The sequence below is a fragment of the Heterodontus francisci genome, chromosome 24 (assembly GCF_036365525.1).
Source record: "Heterodontus francisci isolate sHetFra1 chromosome 24, sHetFra1.hap1, whole genome shotgun sequence".
Classification (NCBI taxonomy): domain Eukaryota; kingdom Metazoa; phylum Chordata; class Chondrichthyes; order Heterodontiformes; family Heterodontidae; genus Heterodontus; species Heterodontus francisci.
The window spans coordinates 35484991-35507881 of NC_090394.1; the positions used below are offsets into that span (position 1 = coordinate 35484991).

The 22891-nt window shown below is 44.3% G+C and overlaps 1 protein-coding gene across 2 annotated transcripts in view; it reads right to left on the reverse strand.

The window, feature by feature from the left end:
* ints1 (integrator complex subunit 1) overlaps positions 1-22891 on the reverse strand; it is a 111925-nt gene that overhangs the window by 12005 nt on the left and 77029 nt on the right. For both annotated transcript variants that reach the window (XM_068055879.1, XM_068055880.1), the window contains exons 36-46: positions 22198-22328; positions 21425-21512; positions 19824-20071; positions 16544-16676; positions 15361-15494; positions 14509-14701; positions 12094-12221; positions 10508-10620; positions 9276-9389; positions 6147-6217; positions 207-298 (exon numbers count right to left, since the gene is read on the reverse strand). In XM_068055879.1, coding sequence (XP_067911980.1) covers positions 207-298; positions 6147-6217; positions 9276-9389; positions 10508-10620; positions 12094-12221; positions 14509-14701; positions 15361-15494; positions 16544-16676; positions 19824-20071; positions 21425-21512; positions 22198-22328 — 1445 coding nt within the window. The remainder of the gene's footprint in view (positions 1-206; positions 299-6146; positions 6218-9275; positions 9390-10507; positions 10621-12093; positions 12222-14508; positions 14702-15360; positions 15495-16543; positions 16677-19823; positions 20072-21424; positions 21513-22197; positions 22329-22891) is intronic.

The window sequence follows — 22891 nt, forward strand, 5'->3', positions numbered from 1 at the left end:
CTCATTGTTGCTTGTGGGAGCTTGCTGTGCGCAAAATGGCTGCCACATTTCCGACATTCGAACAGACTACACTTCAAAAAGTAATTAATTGCCTATAAAGTGCTTTGGGATGTTTTGAGGTTGTGATAGGTGATGTATAAATGCGTGGCTGTCTTTCTCTCTCCTTCCCCACCGCCACCCCATCCCCCGTCCAAGGCCGCCATTACCGTGGATTGTTTTGAATACTCCTCATGGCCAAGACAAATGCTGCGTTCCGCGACAGTTCCTCCGGGGAGCTCATCAGCCGTTGGAGATCATTCTGTGAGAAATGAGAAAGCTTTCAGTACAGTGACAGCTTCCCACTGTGTGAACGCTACTACATCCGAGCTTGGGTGCCAGAGACTGAAGACTGTGGTTTAGAATTCACTGTATGGTTAATTTCCCTCCACGCACCCCGCCCCACCCCACCCCCACCCCCACACAAATTAACTTGGTCAGCAGGTAAAGGCTTCGAGTCAGGGAAGTCGCTAATATGCTCCCCTTGTTCTACTGGTCACAGGTCTGTGGCTGCACAGCGTGAAACACAGCCAGCAGCATCAGAGTTTTGGCAGGCGACTGCAAATTGCACCGCACTCCAGCAGACAGGAGCTCGACGCACACCTGCTTCACATGAACAGAGTATCCCTCCCTGCAAAGCAATGAGTTATCTTTACATTGAGCTAACAGGACTGCCTACTTTCTAAAAAAGAATCACTTCACAGTACAAGCTTGGATAGTACCCTGGGGCGTGGGAGTAGGGGAGTGTGGGGTCCGGCGTCTGAACGCATTTTAAACCTGGCTGAACTCTGCACTGCAGTCATACTCTACACTGGGTCACACGCAAGTGCTGTTAGCTAACTGCCCAGCTGGGGGCGGGGGGAGCAGGGGTTCTTACAGCAGTGCATTCTGGAATCGGCTCAGGAGTTTTATTGCCACTTTCTAATCAACAAAGAATGGAAACTGTTTCATATCAAAATATAATAACATAAGACATAAGAGGAGGTAGGCCATATGGCCTCTCAAGTCTATTCTGACACTTAAATTCATGGCTGATCGTCAGTCTCAAATCCACTTTCCTACACTATCCCCACATCCCTCAATTCCTTCACAGAGTGCAAAAATAAATCCACTTCATCTTTGAATACACTCAACAACTGAGCATCCACAGCTCTCTGGGGTAGGGAATTCAAAAGATTCACAATCCTCCAATTTCTCCTCATCTCAGTCTGAAATCACCATCCCCCTAGTTCTAGACTCTCCAGCCAGCAGATAACAGCCTCTCAGCATCTACCCAGTCAAGTCCTCTCAATCCTATATGTTTTGATTACATCACCTCTCACTCTTCTAAACACCAGAGAGCATAGGCCTCTATACTATAGATATATATATAGTATAACCTGCATGTTAACTTTGTGTTTCTTTTTACAGGGACACCCAAATCCTCTGAACAACATTTAATAGTTTTGCACTATTTAAAAAATATTCTGCTTTTCTATTATTCTCGTCAAAGTGAATAACCTCACATTCCCTACACTAAATGCCATCTGCCACCTTCTTGCTCACTCACTTAACTTATCTATATTCCTTTACAGACTTTGTCCTCACAGCTTACTTTCCCCACTTAGCTTTGTATTGTCAGCAAACTTGAATACATTACACTCAGTCCCTTCATCTAAGTCATTAATATAGATAGTAAATAGCTGAGGCCCCAGCATTGATCTTTTGTGGCGCCTTATTGACAACATAAGAAATGAGTTGGAGTAGGCCATTTGGCCCTTTAAGCCTGCTCCACCATTCAACAAGAAACAACTGATCTTCTACCTCAACTCCAACTTCCCGCACTATCCCAAAAACCTCAATTCCCTCAGTATCCAAAACTCTATCGACCTTTATCTTGAATATACTCAACAACTGAGCATCCACAGCCTTCTGGGGTTGAGAACTCAAAAGATTCACAATTCCTTGAGTGAACAATTTCAGTCCTAAATGGCCGACCCCTTATTCTGAGACTGTGATCCCGTGTTCTGAATTCCCCAGCCAGGGAAACATCTTCTCAGCATCTACCCTGTCAAGACCCTTAATAATTTTCAATTAGATCACCTCTCCTTCTAAACTCCAGGGAACTCTGGCCTAGTCTACTCAATGTCTCCTCATAGGACAATCCCCCCCAACCCAGGAACCAGTCTAGCAAAGCTTCCTTTCACTCCCTCTGGGGCAACTACGATCTTCCTTAGTTAAGGAAACCAAAATTGCATACAGTAGTGCAGGTGCGATCTCACCAATGCCATGTGTAATTGTAACATATCATTTGCCTTCCTAATTGCCAGCTGCACCTGCATGTTAACTTTGTGATTCATGTACAAGGATACTCAGGTCCCTCCGAACGCAAACCCTACCCAGTCTCTCTCACCATTAAAAAAAATGTTTGTTTTTTTTATTTTCCCTACCAAAGTGGATAACTTCACACTGTGCCATATGTATTCCATCTGCCATATTCTTACTTGCTCACCCAACTTGCCTATATCTCCTGCAGCCTCTTTGTGCCCTCCTCACCACTTACTTTCCCATCTAACTTTATATTGTCAGCAAACCTGGATACGTTGCACTCATCTAAGCTATTAATATAGATTGTAAATAGCTGAAGCCTTGCCGTACCCCACTAGCTACAGCCTACCAACCTGAAAATGCCCTGTTCATCCCTACTCTTTGTTTTCTGTCCATTAACCAATCCTCAATCCATGCTATTATTCCCAATCGTATGAGTCCTAATTTTGTGTAATAACCTCTTGTGTGGCATCTTAGTGAATGATCTTTGAAAATCCAAATACACTCCATCCATTGGTTCTCCATTATCCATCTTACTAGTTACATACTCAGGAAACTCTTAACAGATTTGACAAACACAATTCCCCTTTCCCTGTTATGATTTTCTAAGTGCCCTGTTACCAAGTCCCTATATTAGATTCTAGCATTTTGCCTCTGCTGATGTTCGGCTAACTGTCCCATAGTTCCTTGTTTTCTCTCTTCCTCCTTTCTTAATCTTTGGGAACTGTTCTAGAACCAAAGGCATCCACTATCTCTGCAGCTACCTCTTTTAAAACCTGAACATTGCAGGTCATTTTGTTTAGGGGATTTGTCGGCATTTAGTCCCATTAATTTCTCCAGTACTATTTCTTTAAGTTCCTCATTCTCACCACATCCTTGGTTCACCATTATTTCCAGAATGTTTTTTGTATCTTCTTATGTGGAGGCAGATACAAAGGCTGGAATTTGTTCTCGCGGCAGGGGTCCTAACAATGAGCCCGAAAGCTGGAGGCGACCCCACTTCGGCCGTCTGTGGGACCCAGAGCCGCATTTTACAGGGGTCAGGCAATTAATTGGTTGCTGTCAGAAAGCCTTCCCTAATAAGGACGGCAACCTGCCCTCAGGAGAACCAGCAACTCGGCAGTCTCAGCAGCACCACTGGGAGCAAGAAGAGGATGCCTTGCAAGGACACCGCCCTGCCAAGCAGGTAACTGGGGTCTGCAGGGACCGGGGCCAGTCAGGCAGGCCTCAGTGAGGCGTTGAGGAGGTTAGTAAAGGCAAGCGGCGCCAATGCCGCAGGGACAGCCATTGCTGCTGGGGGGGCCCCTCCGTGGGTCAAAGAGTGCCCTAGTGGGAGGCCACCCCAATGAGCCTGCTAGGAGGCTGCCAGGGTTTACATGGCGGTCTCCCCATGCAGCGAAGGGTTCACCTGCCAGCGGTAGCGGAAAGAGGCCCTTAATTGACCATTTAAGTGGCTCAATTGGCCTCTGTGCACGAGGGCCATCCACTACCTTTCTCCACCCCCCCCGGCAAGATGGCATGGCGTCGAGAAGACAACAGGCACTCCACCCCCCCACCCTTCCCTCTCCATTTTACAGGCCACCACCACCACCCCGCATCCTCCCAGCCTGTCCCAGAGGGCTGGTGAAATCCAGTCCAAAGTAATTGTTTAATGTCTCTGCCATTTCCTTATTCCCCATTCTAATTTCACCTAACTCCGTCTCTAATGGGCCCATGTTTACTGTCACTAATCTCTTCCTACTTATATACCTATAGAAATATTTACAATCTGCTTTTATGTCTCTTGCCAGTCTACTCTCATATTCTCTTCCCTTATTAATTTCTTGTCCTCCTTTGCTGGTATCTAAAACTCCCCCAATCTCATGCTTACTATCCTTCTTGTCAATATTATAAGCATCTTCTTTTAAACTAATACTATCCTTAACCTCTTTAGTTAGCCACAGATGGATCTCTTTTCCCATGGACTTTTTATTTCTCAATGGAATGTAGATTTGCTGAAAATTATGAAATGGTCATCATTGCTCATCCACCTTCATACCTTGTAATCTAATTTCACCATCTACCTTGCCAACTTGCCCCTCATACCTATTTATTTGGCTTTATTTAAGTTCAATATTCTAGTTTTGGACTTATGTATGTCACTCTCAAACTCAATATGAAATTCTATCATATTATGGTCACCCTTTCCCAGATGATCCCTTACTATGCGGTTACTAATGAACCCTGTCACATTACACAAAAGAGATTTCAAATAGCCTCTTCCCTGATAGTTTCCTAGAACAAAACATTGTGAAACCAGTCCCAAATGCATTCCATGAACTCGTCCTCCAAACTACTTTTGCCACTTTGATTTGTCCAGTCTATATGAAGATTAATGTCCCCCACGATTATCGCATTGCTTTTGTTTACAAGTTCCTCTTATTTCTTTATTAACACTCTGTCTAACAGTATAGCTATTGTTAGGGGGCCTATAAACCACTCCCACCAGCATTTTCTGACCCTTATTTCTTGTCTCTGCCATACTGAAAATACTTCCTGATCTTCCAAGCCAAGATCCTTCCCCACTATTATCCTTAAATCATTCTTTATTATTAGGGCTACCACCCCACAACATTTGCATGTTGTCTGTCTTTGCGAACAGTCATGCAGTCTGGAATATGTAGTTCCTAACTTTGATCACTATGCAACCATATCTCTGTAATGGCTATTAGATCAAACCCATTGATCTTTATTTAAGTGATTAATTCATCCATCTTGTGACGAATGCTTCATGCATTCAGATAAAGAAGCTTTAATTTGAACTTCTAACCATTTATTCCTGATTTGACCTTGTTCACTGATTCACTATTACGGTTAAACTTTGTGTCCCTTCCTGTCACACTCTGTTTATCTTTGCCTAAAATGCTACACTGCTCTGTGACCTTGACTTTTCTCTTTAGACTTATAAATTTTCCTTCACTTAAACCCTCTCTCCCTTTTCAGTTTGCAGCCTTAAAAACCCGAAGGGAATGGGGGTGGGTTTAGGGTCAGACCTCTGATTTTAGATCCCATCCAATCTGATTCTCCGTTGACTTAAATAGAGCATATAATTGAGTAGGCAGTAACTTGGATGTCTCACCTAAAACTACATTCTTTCCAGGTGGGTGAAGTTAAAATCAGGTCTTTAATTGGCATTATTGTGCATCAGCATCTGGCATAGACCAGAGCTGTACTGCTTGCTGTGAATCTGATGACCAGGGGCGAATGCTTTGTGTGTACTTAAACACACATTATGCTCCACAATCCAAACATTTATTTGTTACTATTCTGAGTGTGGGATAGAAGCATTAGTGGTCGGTACAGGTGCAGCCCAGTGTTCAGCCAGCTTGTGGCCAGAAAATGTGGTAAGTGACACCAGCTTTTGACACGAGGGTCTGCGAGCTGTGGTGGCTCAGGGCTTAAAACATCACCGGGATAGAGAAAGAGAGAGAGAGAGAGAGAGAAAAAAAAGAGAAAAAGAGAAAAGAGAGAGAGAGAGGGGTCCCTGCTGCTCCAAAGGCAATAACATTGCCTCATTTACATCACACCACTGTTGCCAACGAAAATATATCAGACAGCTTCAATATTTACAACAGCTTTCTCTCGGAGGCTGTGCACCGACAATTCACAGCTAGAGACATTATTAGCTGCAATCAAAATCAGTCAGCTTCACTTGTTAGCAGAGTGCAGGGCATTATACAGTTCTAGAGCTAATTAAATGCTGCAGGCAAACTGTGGTTGAATCTTGTTTGCTTTGAGAGACAATTAGTTTATTTTCTACTCACAGCAAAGAAGGAGAGGACCTCCACACGACGCTTTGACATCTCGTCAATATCATTCAGGACTTCCAGAATGTCTGAACAGGCAAACAGAGACACATGTTAGGCATGAAATGCAATCAAATAATTCAGAGTGCTCGTGACCTACCTAAACTCCCGGTATGGCAACCCTACCATTTAAAAATTCTCATCCTTGTTTTCGAATCCTTCCATGACCTCGCCTACTTTAAGGCACTCTTTAAAACCTATTTCTTTTGTTAAGTTTTTGGTCACCTATCCTAACGTGGCTTGGTGTCAAACTTTGTTTGATAACACTCCCATGAACTATCTTGGCACGTTTTACTACATTAACGTCACTATATAAATGCAAGTAGCAGTTGCTTGGGGGAGAATGCCCCAAAGTGCGACAGTGTCTACAGCCAGCCCGATTCTGACTGATGAACAGCAGACAGGTTTGCAGTTTCAGAAACAATCCTGTCCTTTGCCTATAACCCACACCCAAAGGAAACCTATGTTCAGACCGACACAGCCAAGCAAATGAGAATGTCTCCAATTGCCAAAAGGGAAGGGGAAGTTAAGAGAAAAAAAAGACAGGCAGCCAGGTTTAAACTGCATCCAAATCTCAAAACTACCACAACCTCTCTCCATCTCTGTGAAAAGAGCAAAGTAAATAAAGTTAAAGGACATGAAATTCAAGTACCCCAATTTATGGGCATGGGGGCTGCCATTCACAGCGTGCCCGTTCAGATCAATGTGGGCAAGACACAAAATTGGTCTACCTACTTCATCTGCATGATTATGGCGCAAGACCCTAGGCTTCCAGCCCTGCTCTCCTCTTTGTAACGCTACCAGAGAGCTTTGCACCTAGCATGTGGCACTGGCAACATTGTTTGCTGATTACGTGGTTCAGACAGCCTGCTTTCTCTAAAGGCAGGCAGCCTCTTAAAAGGAAGATGAAAAAAAAAGATTGGCGCAATGGAAATTCCTGAAAAATGAACACCTGGACACAGACTGACAGATGCAGCACTGGAGGCATTTGTGGTGCAGGTGAGCAGGTGCCACGGTCCCACTGAGTGTCAGGGGACCTTCAAGGATCACCTCAGAGGGTAGTGGGAGCAAGGGCCAGGAAAGTCAACTGTTGGAGTCTGGACCCAGGGTCCTGGCAGCAGTTCCACAAGAAGCATTCAATGTCAGTGAATGCATCTCCATGTCACATCTCCTAACCATCACATCAGCCTCTCACACTGCTCACATGCCCATTACTTACCCAGCAGCAGTCCCTGGCATTGAGGACTCATGCCTAACATCCAGATACTCCACCTCACCCTCAAACACCTAGCAACGCTGCCAGCCTCATACCCATTTCTCACTGCCTGCACATACTTCCAGCTACTCAGCAATGGCAGGCACATCACCCAAAAGCAGTGCTACGCAACCACTGGCATTCTGCTCTCTCTATTGCAGGACAAAGTGGCACACATTAGAAGGGAGCAGAGCCGGGTCAGCGGAGGAACAAGGACATCTGCATCTCCTAAGCCCTGCGGCGGAGATAATGCTTGGCATCATGGGGCCGTCTGCAAAAGGACCCACAGCATCCAATGTCATTGACAACATTGAGAATGGCGGCATCTTCCTGTCTTTTGCTCCTTCGCAACTCCCTGCTCATTTTCATCCTGGCATGATGAGTGCTGATGGTGTGACTATGAATGTCTTGCTTCCCACCCCACACCCCTTCCCTCACACCATCTTTCGCCTCCTGAGTTCCTGCTTTCAGACATCCAAGAACTGCAAACAGGGCGCCTGACTCTTTAAATTACACTACAGCAGGGCCCATCCTGCTGCTTCACACTTCTTTTCTCATTTCTGGACAATGCAGGTGTGCGAGGACCTGTGTTGCCCAATTTTGGTATCCTGGCATCACAACAGCAAATTGGACTGTTTTTTAAAAATTATTTATTCATTCACGGGATGTGGGCACTGCTGGCAAGGTCAGCATTTATTGCACATCCACAATTGCTCTTTAGAAGGTGGTGATGAGCCACATTCTTCGACTGCTATATTCTGTAGTGGTTTTGATACAACTGATTGGCTTGCTCGGCCACTTCAGAGTAAAGGCCTGTTACTCAACCCGAACCTGACAGGACCCGACAACATGTGTCGGGTTCAGGTCGGGTCGCACTTCCGGGTTTGGCATTTGGGCTCAGGTCGGGTCGGACATGCTCTATCACAGGTAAGTGGCTCCACTGTAATGTAATTTTTTGACTAGAAAGATGGTTTTGTTACTTTAAGCTTGTGCAGATCAGCAACAAAGTAAAAAATGGAAAGTAGGTTAACTGATGGTCGGGTCGGGTCAGGCATGGGAAAAAATGGAAGGACTCGGCCGGGTCGGGTTCGGGTCGGCCGTGGTTCTGTTGGGCTCAGGTCGGGTTTTTTTTTTTGCACGCCCGAGCAGGCCTTTACTTCAGAGGACAGTTAAGAGTCAACCACATTGCTGAGGGTCTGGAGTCACATGTTGCCAGACCGGTTAAGGATGGCTGACTTTCCTCCCTAAAGGAAGGGTTTTTACGATAAAACGGTAGTTTCATGGTCCCTATTACTGATACTACCTTTTTATTCCAGATTTATTTAATTAACTGAATTTAAATTTCCAACTCACATTCTGAGATTTAAACTCAGGTCTATGAATTATTAGTCCAGGCCTCTGGATCACTAGTCCAGTAACATAACCACTATGCTATTGTACTGTACTGTGTGTGTACGGTACGGTTGTTTCACATCAGAAGCTAGAAGCAGCACTACATAAATTAACTTCTTGCCCAAAGAATCCTGTATGTGGGTTCCAGTCATTCTGAACTTTGTCTTCTTTTTACATTAAATTCCTGCATAACAACACTTCAAAAGTACTTCATTGGCTATAAAGCACTTTGGAACATCCTGAGGTTGTGAAAAGGTGCTATATAAATGCAAGTCTTTCCTTTTTTTGAACATAAAGAGCACACTAGAATTGCAGCTTACATTGAATCTACCCCAACAGTATATCCTTCTATTCCTTTCTCCATCGTGTATTTATCCAGCTTCTGCCCACAGCTACAGGTTGGTTGCAGGCTGTGTCTAATCCCTCACTGCTTGTCTTACCTTCCAAAGCGCGTCCCCTCGCAATCTTTTGGAGGTACGGTGCCACATCAGCAGAGGTCAGCGGTGTTGTGGCAGAGAAACTGACCAGCGGGAGGGAGCCTGTTGCTTCTTCCTCTGTGGTAGAGAGAGAGGGAGACAGAGAGAGAAAGAGAGACTCCTCATTTAAACATGTGGTTCAAACAGGAGAGATTGCAAACAAAAGCTCCTCACTCTAGGGGGAGGGCCTCTGCTAGGCAGATAGCCTCGAACTGGCCAGACATGATTTGTGCCTGTAATTCTACACATCGAGTCCCCTCCCCACAATCACACTGCACCTGTGATGCAAAGCCTAGACACACTCTGTCAAGGATATCATAAGCAGACAGCAGCCCCAGCTTCTGAACTCAGAAATAAAGCTCAAAGCTTTTCCAGGGTTCGAAAGAAAAAAAAAACTGCCTCAACTCTCAACCATCCAGTTACACTGGCCTACATAATAGCCGCTGCAATTCAAAGTAATGCACTGGGCACGAAGTGGGAAGACATTGCAGAGATGCAATGAGGTACATAGCAATTGCAAGGTATCAGCTGTGGCTCAGTGGGTTGCCTCTGAGTCAGAAGGTTGTGGGTTCAAGTCTCACTTCAGAGACTTAAGCACATAATCCAAACTGGCACTCCAATACAGTACTGATGGAGTGCTGCACTGCCAAAGGTCCCATCTTTCAGATCAGATGCTAAACTGAGGCCCCATCTGGCCTCTGAGGTGGATGTAAAGGATCCCATGCCATTATTTCAAAGATGATCAAGGAAATTCTCCCCGGTGTTCCAGCTAATATTTATCCCTTAACCAACCAACATCACGAGAAAAGATTATCTGGTCATTATTACATTACTGTTTATGGGAGCTTGCTGTGTGCAAATTGGCTGCCATGTTTCCTACATTACAACAGTGACTACACTTCAATGGCTCTAAAGCACATTGGGGTGGCCCAAGGTCAAGGCTATATAAATGCAAGTCTTTCTGTTTTTCTTTTTGTTTCCAAGTCCTATAGTACAAACTTACTAACGTCTCTGCAGAGTTTTGGAAGGATACTGGACTAATACTGGCATGGTAGAGCTGGATTTTGTAACAGATGATTCCATTACAGGTACACAAACCCCTCCCCCTCAACCACTGCCAACCCATCACCATTGGCAATGGCTTAAATACACTTGCTTTCCATCAGGATATTAATCAGGAGTAGACGAGCACTCACCCCCATCCTCGTCCTCTGCATTCTCCTCAATTATCCCACCCCGGGTTGGGAGCGTTAGTCCAGCCAGCAGAGACTTCAGTAGAGCCATCTCCGGGTATTCCCGTGACAGGTAACTGTGCGATGTGTCAAAAGAAAGAGGTTAGTTTTTTTAAAAGAGACTTTGTATTTCAATTGATTGGGTGGGGATAGGGCAGTGAAGGGAAACAGACTTCCTCTAAAGGCTCTCATTTTTTTTTTCAAAGGCACTTTCTTCCCTGCCCTGGCCTCCCAGTGTTCATACTTGAGAAGTAAGTGCAACTACTCTCAGGCAGCTGCTGAGCCAGTCATTGCTGTACAGCAGCCAGTCACAGTTTAGCACCTACCTCCCCAGCCCAGATCAATAAATTCAGTTTGTGGAACATCATTGCTGCAGATTTGCTTTGCACTGACATCAAGTAAGAGATGCGGCAAATAGTTTGGCACAGCACAGAATCCGGTGAATCTCTTGTTACACGTAGTGACATTTGAAAAATGCTACAGAAATGTATGTCTTTCTTTGCTAGAGCACCATAGCTTTGCTCAAAAAGACCCAGCCAGTTTGACATGATATGAGTGACCATTTACCCTATGTAAAGGCCAGGGGTATTGTATTCTCAAATTTGTCCTCAGATACACTTCCACTAGTCACTGGCATCTCACTCGACTTGTGTGACCCTTGGTCATGCATATGCATTGGTCATGCAAACATGACTGCTGGACAGATTCTGTTCCTGCCCGACATGTAAACATGTGTCAGTCAACTTCATCTTGCAACACATTGCCTGCTGCAAATTAGCACGTTCAAGCCTCAGATGTGAAAGACTGCCCTCACCATTGTGAGGGCAGTCTTGCCTTTGCAAGAATTTAACTGTTCTTTTTTAGTTTTTCTTGGTAGAAATTCAGAATTTGACCTCAATCTCACCACACATTTCCACTCTGGGCAAGGTCCTGAGCAATGCTCTGCCCTCATCCATTACTGGCTCAATCACCCAGTGGTCGGGCCAGTGGAGGGGTCGTGACCCCAAGTCTCTCCCCCAATCATTTTGAGGTTGGCCAAAGTGGCTTTGGAAGACTGCCTCCATTCCACTCCCAGGAACCTCCAACCCTCACCTTCAGGTCTCTGCGACTCTTGGTTAGGTATTCAGACCAGGTCAAGTTGCATTCCTCAATTCCCAATTTTGTCCCTTTTCTGCCCAATTGGCCAAATCTGGAGTTCCACCACTAGCCCACTTGGCCGAACCTGCACTCCACCTATTTCTGAATGTTGCTCTGCAGCTGTCATTCATTCCCTGGTCCAGCATCAACCAAGTAGCTGCCCCTTCCCCACTCCCACCCAAAGCCAGACACAGGGCCAGCAGGTGGTGGGATCAGGTCTCGAGTTCTGATGTTTGCATTGCGGCCCATGATTAACATTCAGATAAAACCTTAATAACATTGTGTAGTTCCTATACACAATGAGATGCAGTGAGAAAGGGACCTTCTGAGACAACGGTCCTCACTAATAATGCATTCTTCCTTAACCCCTCCTTCCAATATTTCACTTTCAATAAAGCAAAAGGAATACTCACTGGAGAACATCCGAATGTTTCTGAAGGAATGGGACAGCTGCTGCTGCATTGTACGTGATAAACTTGTGAATAAAATGCACAGACTTATTGATGAAGGAAACAAACAGTCTTGAATACTTCCCATAATTCTGTTAAAAAAAAGTGGTCAAAATTATCCATCGACAATCAATGCAGGAATGCTGAGACTTGATGCATTCCCCCCCTCCCACACTCACCAATTTATTGCTCTCCTCCGATTACATACTCAAGCTGAGGTACACTTCCACAGCAACTGGCCACTTTCTAGCGCCGTTAGCCATTCATTTCCGAGTTGTGGCAGTCTGTGCCTTCCAGCTATTTAACTAGGTACCACTGCAGCCAAGACAGATTCCGCCCTCAGCAGCAACCTATGCATTTTGTCAGGAGTGGCTGGATAGCAATCAGAAGTCCTGACCCGAGTCTTCTCTCTCTGAACCTGTTGCATCGCACCCCAATACTGTGCTGGCTGAGATCTGCAAACCCAGTGCAATCCAAAGACTGAACCCATGGTCCTCAGAGTCTGTATTTCTCAGCTGCTGATCAGATAAACTGGATAGCTCATCGATATGATGATCCTCAAACAAGGTTGCTCATTTCAAATGGCGACAGCAAATATACTTCTGCTGCACAATTCGAAAGTCTAGATACTGATATTTTAAAATGGCAAGAACTCAGGATTAAACACAAAGCACTGTTCTTAAAATCTACCTCACCAGTCTTAGTTGGAAGGAGAGGCAGTGGCAATGTCACTAGACTAGTAATCCTGAGGGCTAGGCAAATGTTCTGGGGACATGGGCTCGAATCCCACCATGGCAGATGAAGTTTGAATTCAATTAATAAATCTGGAAAAGCTCATCTAATGGTGACCATGAAACCATTGTCAATTGTTGTAAAATCCATGTGGTTCACCAATGCCCTTCAGGGAAGGAAACCTGCTATCCTTACTTGGTCTGGCCTACATGTGACACCAGGCCACAGCAATGTGGTTGACTCTTAAAAAGAAGGCAGCTCACCATCACCTTCTCAAGGATAATTAGGGATAGAACATAGAACATTACAGCGCAGTACAGGCCCTTCGGCCCTCGATGATGCGCCGACCTGTGAAACCATCTGACCTACACTATTCCATTTTCATCCATATGTCTATCCAATGACCACTTAAATGCCCTTAAAGTTGGCGAGTCTACTACTGTTGCAGGCAGGGCGTTCCACGCCCCTACTACTCTCTGAGTAAAGAAACTACCTCTGACATCTGTCCTATATCTATCACCCCGCAACTTAAAGCTATGTCCCCTCGTGTTTGCCATCACTATCCGAGGAAAAAGACTCTCACTATCCACCCTATCTAACCCTCTGATTATAATTAGGGATGGACAATAAATGCTGGCCTAGCCAGCGACGCCCACATCCCATGAACGAATAATATGGCTCGGTGTCAGATCTTGTTTGATAATGCTTCTGTGAAGCTCCTTGGGACATTTTACAACATTAAAGGTGCTAATTAAATGCACATTGTTGTAATAAAAGCAGCAGAGTAAGACTTCAAAATTCCAACTTTAGCTAATCTTATTTGCCATATCAGCTCCCCACCTCCCCAGTAATTAAGCTATTGGAAGCTATTCCCTCGAAGATAGAAGATTAGGGGGTGATCTAATTGAGGTGGTTAAGATGATTAAAGGAGTTGATAGGGTTATCGAAACTATCTCCTCTGGTGGGGGAGTCCAGAACAGGGGGCATAACTTCATAATTAGAGGTAAGCAGTTCAGGGGCGATGTCAGGAAGTACTTCTACACACAAAGGAAGGTGAAAATCTGGAATTCTCTCCTCCAAAAAGCAGTTGAGGTTGAGGTGGAAATTGGTGGTGGGGGTGGTCAATTTAAAACTGAGATTTATAAATTTTTTTTTAGGCAAGGATATTAAGGGTTACAGAACCAAAGCAGGTTGAGGATTCAGATACAAATCGCTCATTATCTAATTAAATGACGGGTCAGGCCCAAGGGACGGAAAGGATCAGGAGTAAGCCAATATCTCTTACAATAGAGCCCTATTCGAAATGGGAAGCTTCACTATGAACTCAAATCCATTTTCACCTGACGCCCATTAATAAGCATTTTACAGCTTAGTACACACACAAGCAGACTGATCACCTTCCTAGCCCAGGTAACTGAGGCCAAATAAAGTGTTCCACCTACTGCGCCCAGCTGTGACCAGACAACTCAGTACAGGCCAGAGCAGGGAGGGGTGAATCAAGGGTCTCCCAGATTATACACTTGGGTAATTTATTTAACCAGCTGAATTCATGCTGAAACTCTAAATGTTTCTCCCTGCAGGAGGACCGCACTTTGATTGAATAAGCTGCGAAAGGACTCCCAATATTCCAGCCAGCATCCCACTGACCTGCAGGAGTAGTATGAAGGAGAGAAGGCAGTCCTGCATCGCCCCCTGGTGTTCACTCTGAAATATATATGGCTGTAACAGCTCCAGGATCCCCAGAACATGCAGGAAAAAGGTCAAATGGTTCTGCTGGCGGAACTCCTGGAAATTCAAGTGAACTCGTCCATGCAACAGGGCAGCAATCATAGGCAAGTGTCTGAAAAGTTAAAAAAAAAAAGCACGATTCAGCCCCTTGAGCCCCTTCCAGCACTCAGTCAGATCATGACAGATCTGTACCTCAACCCCATTTACTTGTCGTTGCTCCATATCCCTTGATATCCTTGCCCAACAACAAATCTATTGATTCCAGTCGATGCAAAACAATGGAAATAGCTGATTGGCTATTATAGCTCTTCATTTATTCCTGCTAAGCCACATTTCCATTGTTAAAAACAGATTACAATCAAAAGACTTCCAATACATAGGAAGGCAAGAGTGACGGCTACTACAGTGGGTTCACGACCAATGTATTCGACCATGGAATGGTAGAACGTCAATTTGTAACCAATTTTTGTTTGGAAAGGTGTGCTTGGTTTGTGGAGAGAGGAACAAATCACATTGGTGGAAGACTGGGACCAAAATCCATCTGCCACTACCCTTGGAGCATCTGCCCGCCCACCCATCCAAGAGAAGCTCAGAGAAGGAATGATTGCAGTGGCATTGATAAAAGAGACAAGAAAGGTTAAGAGAGTGAGAGTCAGACGCTAGAGGTGAAGATCAGGAGCAAACAACCTGGGCATCAGAGAAATGTTGAAACAAAAATGAGCCCTTTAACTATCATAATAAAAGAATCCTTTAAAAGTGAGCCATTAATACCTAAGTAATAAAACCGGATGTGCCACTGCCAACTTTCTGCAGGCCATGTTGGCATCAGCCATGCGAGTCTCTGACATCTTTGAGTCACTGGTGTCTGCGAGCAGCGTCAGCAACCGATGCACTAGTGCGTCCAGCTGGGAAAGAAGGAAACATACTTGTAAAGCCTGCTCGCATGGGACTGTTCCAGTATCCAGAAACCAACCTCAGGGATAACATATCATTCATGGTCAGAACTCAAGTTAACAGGAATGTACTCTTGAAATTCACCTAGGACAGTACAGCGCTGCGGCTTACTGCCAATATAGTAGGAATAACGTAGACTCGGTGCAGATCTGTTAAGTGCTAGACAGCAGCATAATCCAGGTGATGTACTTAGTATTATGAATAACCATTCTGATGAAAGGTCACTGACCTGAAACGTTAGCTCTGCTTCTCTCTCCACAGATGCTGCCAGATCTGCTGAGTATTTACAGCATTTCTTGTTTTTATTTCAGATATCCAGCATCTGCAGTATTTTGCTTTTTTATTATGAATAACTAGTTTGCCCTGAAGGTGATTCTTTTGTATAGATGGCTTAATATTTAAGCTGCAATACAATTCTGTCACACTTACAACAGTAAAGAGGGCAGCTTGTTACATAGAGCACTGTACTTGATAACTTGTAATAGCTGCACAAACATACTGTACTAGGAGTGCAGTACATGAAATCGTCATTTCTTACAAAACCTGTCACTGATACAGTTTCCTCAGAGAGGAGTATATAAGACAGTGTGTTCTTTAGCAATTTTTAAACATTATGCTCTGTAAAGAATAGCTTATAGGATATCTGTTTTTGTAATGTATTCCAAGGGCTGCTCTTGATAAACTTTTTTTTTTAAACTCAGCGACTTGTGATCATCTGGAATGCACTGCCTGAAAGGGTGGTGGAAGCAGATTCAACAGTAACAGTAGAAATGGAATTGGATATATTCTTGAAGGGAAACATGTGCAGGGCTATGGGGAAAGAACAGGGGAGTGGGACTATTTAGATAGCCTTTTCAAAGAGCTAGCACAGGCACAATGGGCCATATGGTCCATATCTGTTCTGTATGATTCTATGAAACCCTCACCATGACGGCACTGATGCTGATCGTTCTGAAAGGCGATACGTCTGAGGAGGAAACCGTTCGTAAATAATTCATACCTTGCAGGTACTTCCATCAGCAGTGCCATCACTGCTTAGCACCGAGTCTGGGAGACTGACGTGACGGATAACCTCTGCAACCTGGAAGTATATTTGAAGCAGCAGATTCTGACAACGCTTGCCCATCACACTGCTGTACACAGGAAGGATACAGAAAAATACCATTCAGTAATTGACCACTGTGGTAGTCTTAACTAATAGGCAGGATTCTTTCATCATATACTAAAAGGAGCCATACCCTGGGCAGCAACAGTAAGTATCTTCAATCTATAATAGTCCCAGAAACAGTGAAATACATGAAAGGACACATTTGCTATTTTGTGCTGGGAATTCCAGCGTTCGGAAGACCCACCACGTCACTTCAGCTAGGAAGGAAAGTACCATTACAAATCCAGAGAGTGCTCCGCCAGTCATACGGATATATACTTCATTGCTCTTGGTTTCTGAATGTGGGACTGTAATATAAATTGATTTAAATAATGGGAATGGGATTATATTTGTGTAGCGTCTTTAACATAGTATATCGTCCTAAGATATTTCACAGATTATCAAACAAAAATTGACACTGAGCCACATTCGGAAATATTAGGACAGGCGATTGAAAGCTTGGTCAAAGAGGTAGGTTTTACGGGCAGTGCTTTGTGTTTAATCCAGAGTACTTTCCATTTTTAAAATATCAGTATTTAGACTTTGAAACTTTGCGACTAGCCAGGGGAAGGACTTGCCAGGCTCCCTGTAAAGCAGACCCTGCTAGAAGTGGGTGAGAACTAGGCCAGGCTGTGATACCCCAATATTTCAACAGCTCACATGAAGAATGACCACCTAGGTGAGGTATGGCACCCAGCAGGAGTCAACACTAAGCAGGAGGGGAAGGAAAGGCAAGGAATGGTGGCAATTCAAGTAAGCACTTTCTGCAGATCAAATGTTCCCTACTGTTTAATACTGAACAGGATGAAGTGTTTAGGAAAGGACTGCAGTTATATAGTAATCTACCTTTAGCACTGAAGCATGCAACTCCTAATTCCATTATTATAATAATTTGCATAATCCAACTTCGACTCATTAACGTTCTTTGTGCAGTTTTTCTTGTTAACCTACAATGGAACGACTCACATACTTATGGAGCCTGGGATGAGTACCACCTGTTTACTTGCCACAAATACACATGCAGTATTACAATAGCAGCCCTCGCCTCCCTCCTGATGCAAGTGTTAAATTTAGAAATGAATAAAGCATTCATATTTCTCACATTTATCGTTTAAATCCTTTGACCCACGCAGACATGATAATCCTTTGTGAAGTTATGCTTCTTTCAAGCTCATAAATTGACAATTCTTCGGAATAAAGTCACATTCAACTTTCAATTAAAATTTTAATTGAACACGACCCCAGAATCCATCTTTACTTGAAACTCTAGTGGCCAAATATTGGGTAGATGTTGATAATTTATGCCTAATTAAACAAGACATTCTGTAGATTAAGATAATGCACGTCTCAAGTTTGTCACTCCTTCAGTTTCTGAGAAATTCATTTGAGGAAACACTTAATGCTGCACGCCTTGTGTCAGTGTGAAGCTGCTTATCTTTTTCATGCCCCTGCAATTTTCTCTCCTTCCTGACTAGATAGTGCTGGTTCGTGCTGGGGTACAGTTCCCTGGGTGCCAACAGCCTTCCAGTACCTCACACAGGTATGGGGGCGGCGCAGTGGTTAGCGCCGCAGCCTCACAACTCCAGCAACCCATGTTCGGTTCTGGGTACTGCCTGTGTGGAGTTTGCAAGTTCTCCCTGTGACCGCGTGGGTTTCTGCTGGGTGCTCTGGTTTCCTCCCACAGCCAAAGACTTGCAGGTTGATAGGTAAATTGCTTCTAGTGTAGGTAGGTGGTAGGAGAATTGAGGGAAGGTGGGGATGTGGTAGGAATATGGGATTATTGTAGGATTAGTATAAATGGGTGGTTGATGGCCGGCACAGACTCGGTGGGCTGAAGGGCCTGTTTCAGTGCTGTATGACTATGACTCTCTATGACAGCTGGACATCTCAACTCAACACTGGTGGCACTCTCACCTCTGAGTCAGAAGTTTGTGAGTTCAAGCCCCATTCAACAGATTTGAGCACGTAATCTAGGCTGACACATCAGTGCATTACTGAGGGAATGCTGCACTGCCAGAGGTGACTCCTTTTGGATTTGATGTTAAACCGAGGCATCCTCTGCCCTCTCTAGAGGGCATGATGCTACTTTGGAAACAAAAAAAGAGTAGGGGGATTCTTCCTGTTGTCCTGGCCAATATTGATCCCTCAACAACACGGCAACAAAAACATGTTCTGGTCATTATTGGATTGCAGTTTATGGGGCCTCGCTGTGCTCAAATTGGATGCCATGTTTCCTATAGTGACTACACTCAAATAGTACTTCATTGGCTGAAAAGTGCTTTGGGAGTTGAAAGGCACAATATAAATGGATGTTCTTTCTTTTAACTGTGAGCTTAGACTGTGAACATCATTGGGCAAATCACCACAGGGGATGATATGACAGGCCGGGCCAAATTCAACTTGATATATTGAGGCCCCTACAGCCAACCTGCACAAAACTCCAAAGAAAAATGCAAGCAGCCATTTCTGAACTAAAAGAGTAGAGTATAAGTCGGTGCTGTTGACAAACATTATTATTAGTGGCGCAGTGGTTAGCACCGCAGCCTCACAGCTCCAGGGACCCGGGTTCGATTCTGGGTACTGCCTGTGCAGAGTTTGCAAGTTCTCCCTGTGACCGCGTGGGTTTTCGCCGGGTGCTCCGGTTTCCTCCCACAGCCAAAGACTTGCAGGTTGACAGGTAAATTGGCCATTGTAAATTGCCCCTAGTGTAGGTAGGTGGTAGGGAATATGGGATTACTGTAGGGTTAGTATAAATGGGTGGTTGTTGGTCGGCACAGACTCGGTGGGCCGAAGGGCCTGTTTCAGTGCTGTATCTCTGAATAAATAAATCAAAACAGGGAATGGGCCCTGTGTGGTCTACGGTGTCCTAGGCATCTATACAGCACCTAAGGAATGAATAAATTTATCCCTAACATGCAGCACCTAACCAAGTTCTGTGCACTCATATCTGTATAGGTGGCTTCTGATATAGTCTGTCAACAAAGAATTGTACCAAGTTGTTGTACTAAATAGTAACATGGCTCCCTGTTAAGTCTTACTTCTGAAACGTTTAACAAGCTAAGGAATTAATTAATGTCCATGTACCAGACTATCAAACAGTTATCAATCATGAAGGCTTGTTTTTTTTTTTTACCAGTCTCCCCATTGCTTGATACAACTGATCAAATATTCAGTCACTTTCTTGACATTATCCAAATTGCCATGGCAACAGCTGAGCAGCAGGGGGACCCGTGACTGGATGAGAGTTCCTGCGAGATCCTCAGCAGACTTCTTGGCATGTGACCCATTGCAGTTTCTCACTTCGGACTCCGAAAGAATGATATCCACCAGGCTGATGAGTTCCGCCTTCTTCAAGCGCAGCACATACTCCTCGGTGTGTTTCTAAAATGGTATACACATGGTAGCTACAGACCCAAATCAGACAACAATAATGCATGCCAATGATACATTGTTGGGTGGGCAGGGAGAAGGGCTGCTTGTGGGATCTCACTGCGTGCAAATTGACTGCCGCGTTTCCTATATCATAACAGCGACTACACCTCAAAAGTACTTATCAGTTGTAAAGTTTAACACAACTTCTCTACTTTTCACTTCTATTCCACTAGAAATGAACCCCAGTGCACTACTTGCACTTCTCACGATTTTGTTAACTTGCTTTTAATTTAGATTAGTTGAGAGAGTCAGGAACCTACTCGCATGGGGCCTTTTGCTTAGCCACATTGCATTAGGGAGACTAATGTCACTGTTTAGACACACGCCGCAACAGACAATTTCTATCATTCCTGTAGCAGTCTTGTACCCTTTTTGTAATAAAGTGAAACCTTCCAAGGCACGATAGAAGGTGTTTGTCTAGATTTTTGCTAGACAGGGTTTGAAAGGGTATGGAGTTAAGATATAGATCAGTCATGATCTCACTGAATTGTGGAACAGGCTTGAGGGCTGAATGGTCTGCTCCTGTTCCAAAATACTGCCTCATGAGCTGGTTTCATTCCCTGCTGCTAGTGGAGCCCGTGTTTGTGTAGATGTTCTAAAATTGATGCTGGGGTTTCAAACTCGCTTTGCCGTGCAAAATGGGGTGATTTTGCAAGGCACCATATTGCAGAACTGCTTCCAATAAAAAGGTCAGTTAACTCTGTTTCTCGCTCCACAGATGCTGCTAGACCTGCTGAGTATTTCCAGCATTTTCTGTTTTTGCTTCCACTGAAGGCTGCTTCCAAGTTATGTCCAGTATTGGCCATCAACAAGTCCATAGGAACAGGAGCAGACCATTCAGCCCCTCTAGCCTGTCCCACCGTTCAGAGAGATTCTGGCTGATTTGTCTACACGCCATGGTTCCATATCCCTTAATACCCTGACCTAACAAAAACTGTATTGATCTTATTTTGAAGTTTTTAATTGACTCCCAGTCTCAACAGCTTTTTGGGGAAAGAGGTCCAAATTTCTACTGTCCCTTGTATGAAGAAGTGCATCTTGACATTGCCCCTGAACAGCTGAGCTCTAATTTTAAAACTATATTGGTCCAAGATCATTCCAGTGACTCAGAATGAAGTCAGCAGACTGTACTTTTCTATTCTACACATTTAATCCAGACCTCTGAGAACCGACCCAGCATTCTTTAAAAATCCTTGTGAATTCATGCCTCTCGTGAATTAGTGCTATTCCCAAATTTACTCGGTCAGTGACCTGAACAGAGTTACTGGCTGTTCTCCCATGTCAGCCCATTCAGAATCCTACCTGTGGGGTTCTTTGGTCACGTCCTTGCCAGATTCTCGGAATGTGCACACAGGCCCAGAGAAAATCCAGACAGGCTGTGGGGTCAAGCCTGCAATTAAAAGGAAAGAATTTAGGCAGTGGTCACCTGAAAGATATAAGGAAAGAAGGAAAGAGAGAAAGAGCGAGCAAGAAAGAGTGAGCGAGAGAGAACACGAGAAAGAGAAAAAGTTTCTACATTAATTGTTCAGTTTGGTGAAGAGATTATGTTAACAGACAAAGTATTAGGAAATTAGAACAATTGGTTCAGGACAGCAAATCAGGTGGAGCTTTTTTAAAAAGATTGGACGGCAGCAATTGTGCTTCCAAGATTTGACACTGCTCCAGCAAGCTTTATTTAGTTAATAAAAGCAAAATACTGCGGATGCTGGAAATCTGAAATAAAAACAAGAAATGCTGGAAATACTCAGCAGGTCTGGCAGCATCTGTGGAGAGAGAGGCAGAGTTAACGTTTCGGGTCAGTGACCCTTCTTCGGAACTGGCTTTATTTAGTGTCTGTGTGTCCATATGTCAGTCCCTGCATCTAAGCATCCGTGCCTGCATGTGTATACATATTTGTGCAGGCATTTTCAATTTTTCTGAATTAACTAACAAAATGTCGAACTAATTAAATAAGACCTCCCATTTAACAATGTGAAGTGTCATCGCTGTTGTTCAGTGAGCCAAACTCCCCTTTTATCTGCTTGCAGAGTCTCATACACCTGAGCTCTTGGTTTGTGCCTGCAGGCATGACTCACCTGAGCTCCCCATGCTTGCTCAGCAGAATGCTGATGCACCGGTGCAGCGTGGTCCAGTTTGACTGGTGGATCAGGACAGCCAGAAGGTAGGGTCGGAATGAAAGCAGCTGCAATCCTAGCTGACCTAACATCTGGAGACAATGCAGAGCTCAGTCAGATTAACACAAGGCCTAAAGATGCCTCGCATCCTGGGTATCTAACCACACAAAGTTACTACTGAACAAAGTCAAAATTTAAAAAAAATTCTACAATTTTACCCCTTCATTCTAATCTTAATACACTGGCAAATTAATTTCTAAATTAGCACGAGTATACATAGTAATATAACGTTGGCCAACAGTCTACTACTTTCGTATGACAGGAAAAGCTTACAATGGGATGTCTAGTTTGACTATTCATTTGATGGCGTCCGGAGATGCCAAGTGGAGAAATGAGGTGCCTCCTGCACAGATCTTAGTGAGCAGGTTGATGGGATGTGTTCCATGGTTAGGGACTCATGACCACAATTGCACTTTGGGTCGTCCCTCATCTTCCATTTACGGCTGTACCGTCGATGTCCAGTGTGGATTCATTTGAACGCTGTCCACATCTTTGAGGGAGATTGAATCCTGGGACCTCTGCTGTTGGGTCAGTGATGTGATGTTGGGTTTTTATGCTGCATCCATCCCACAATTCCTTCCATTTGGATAGTGGG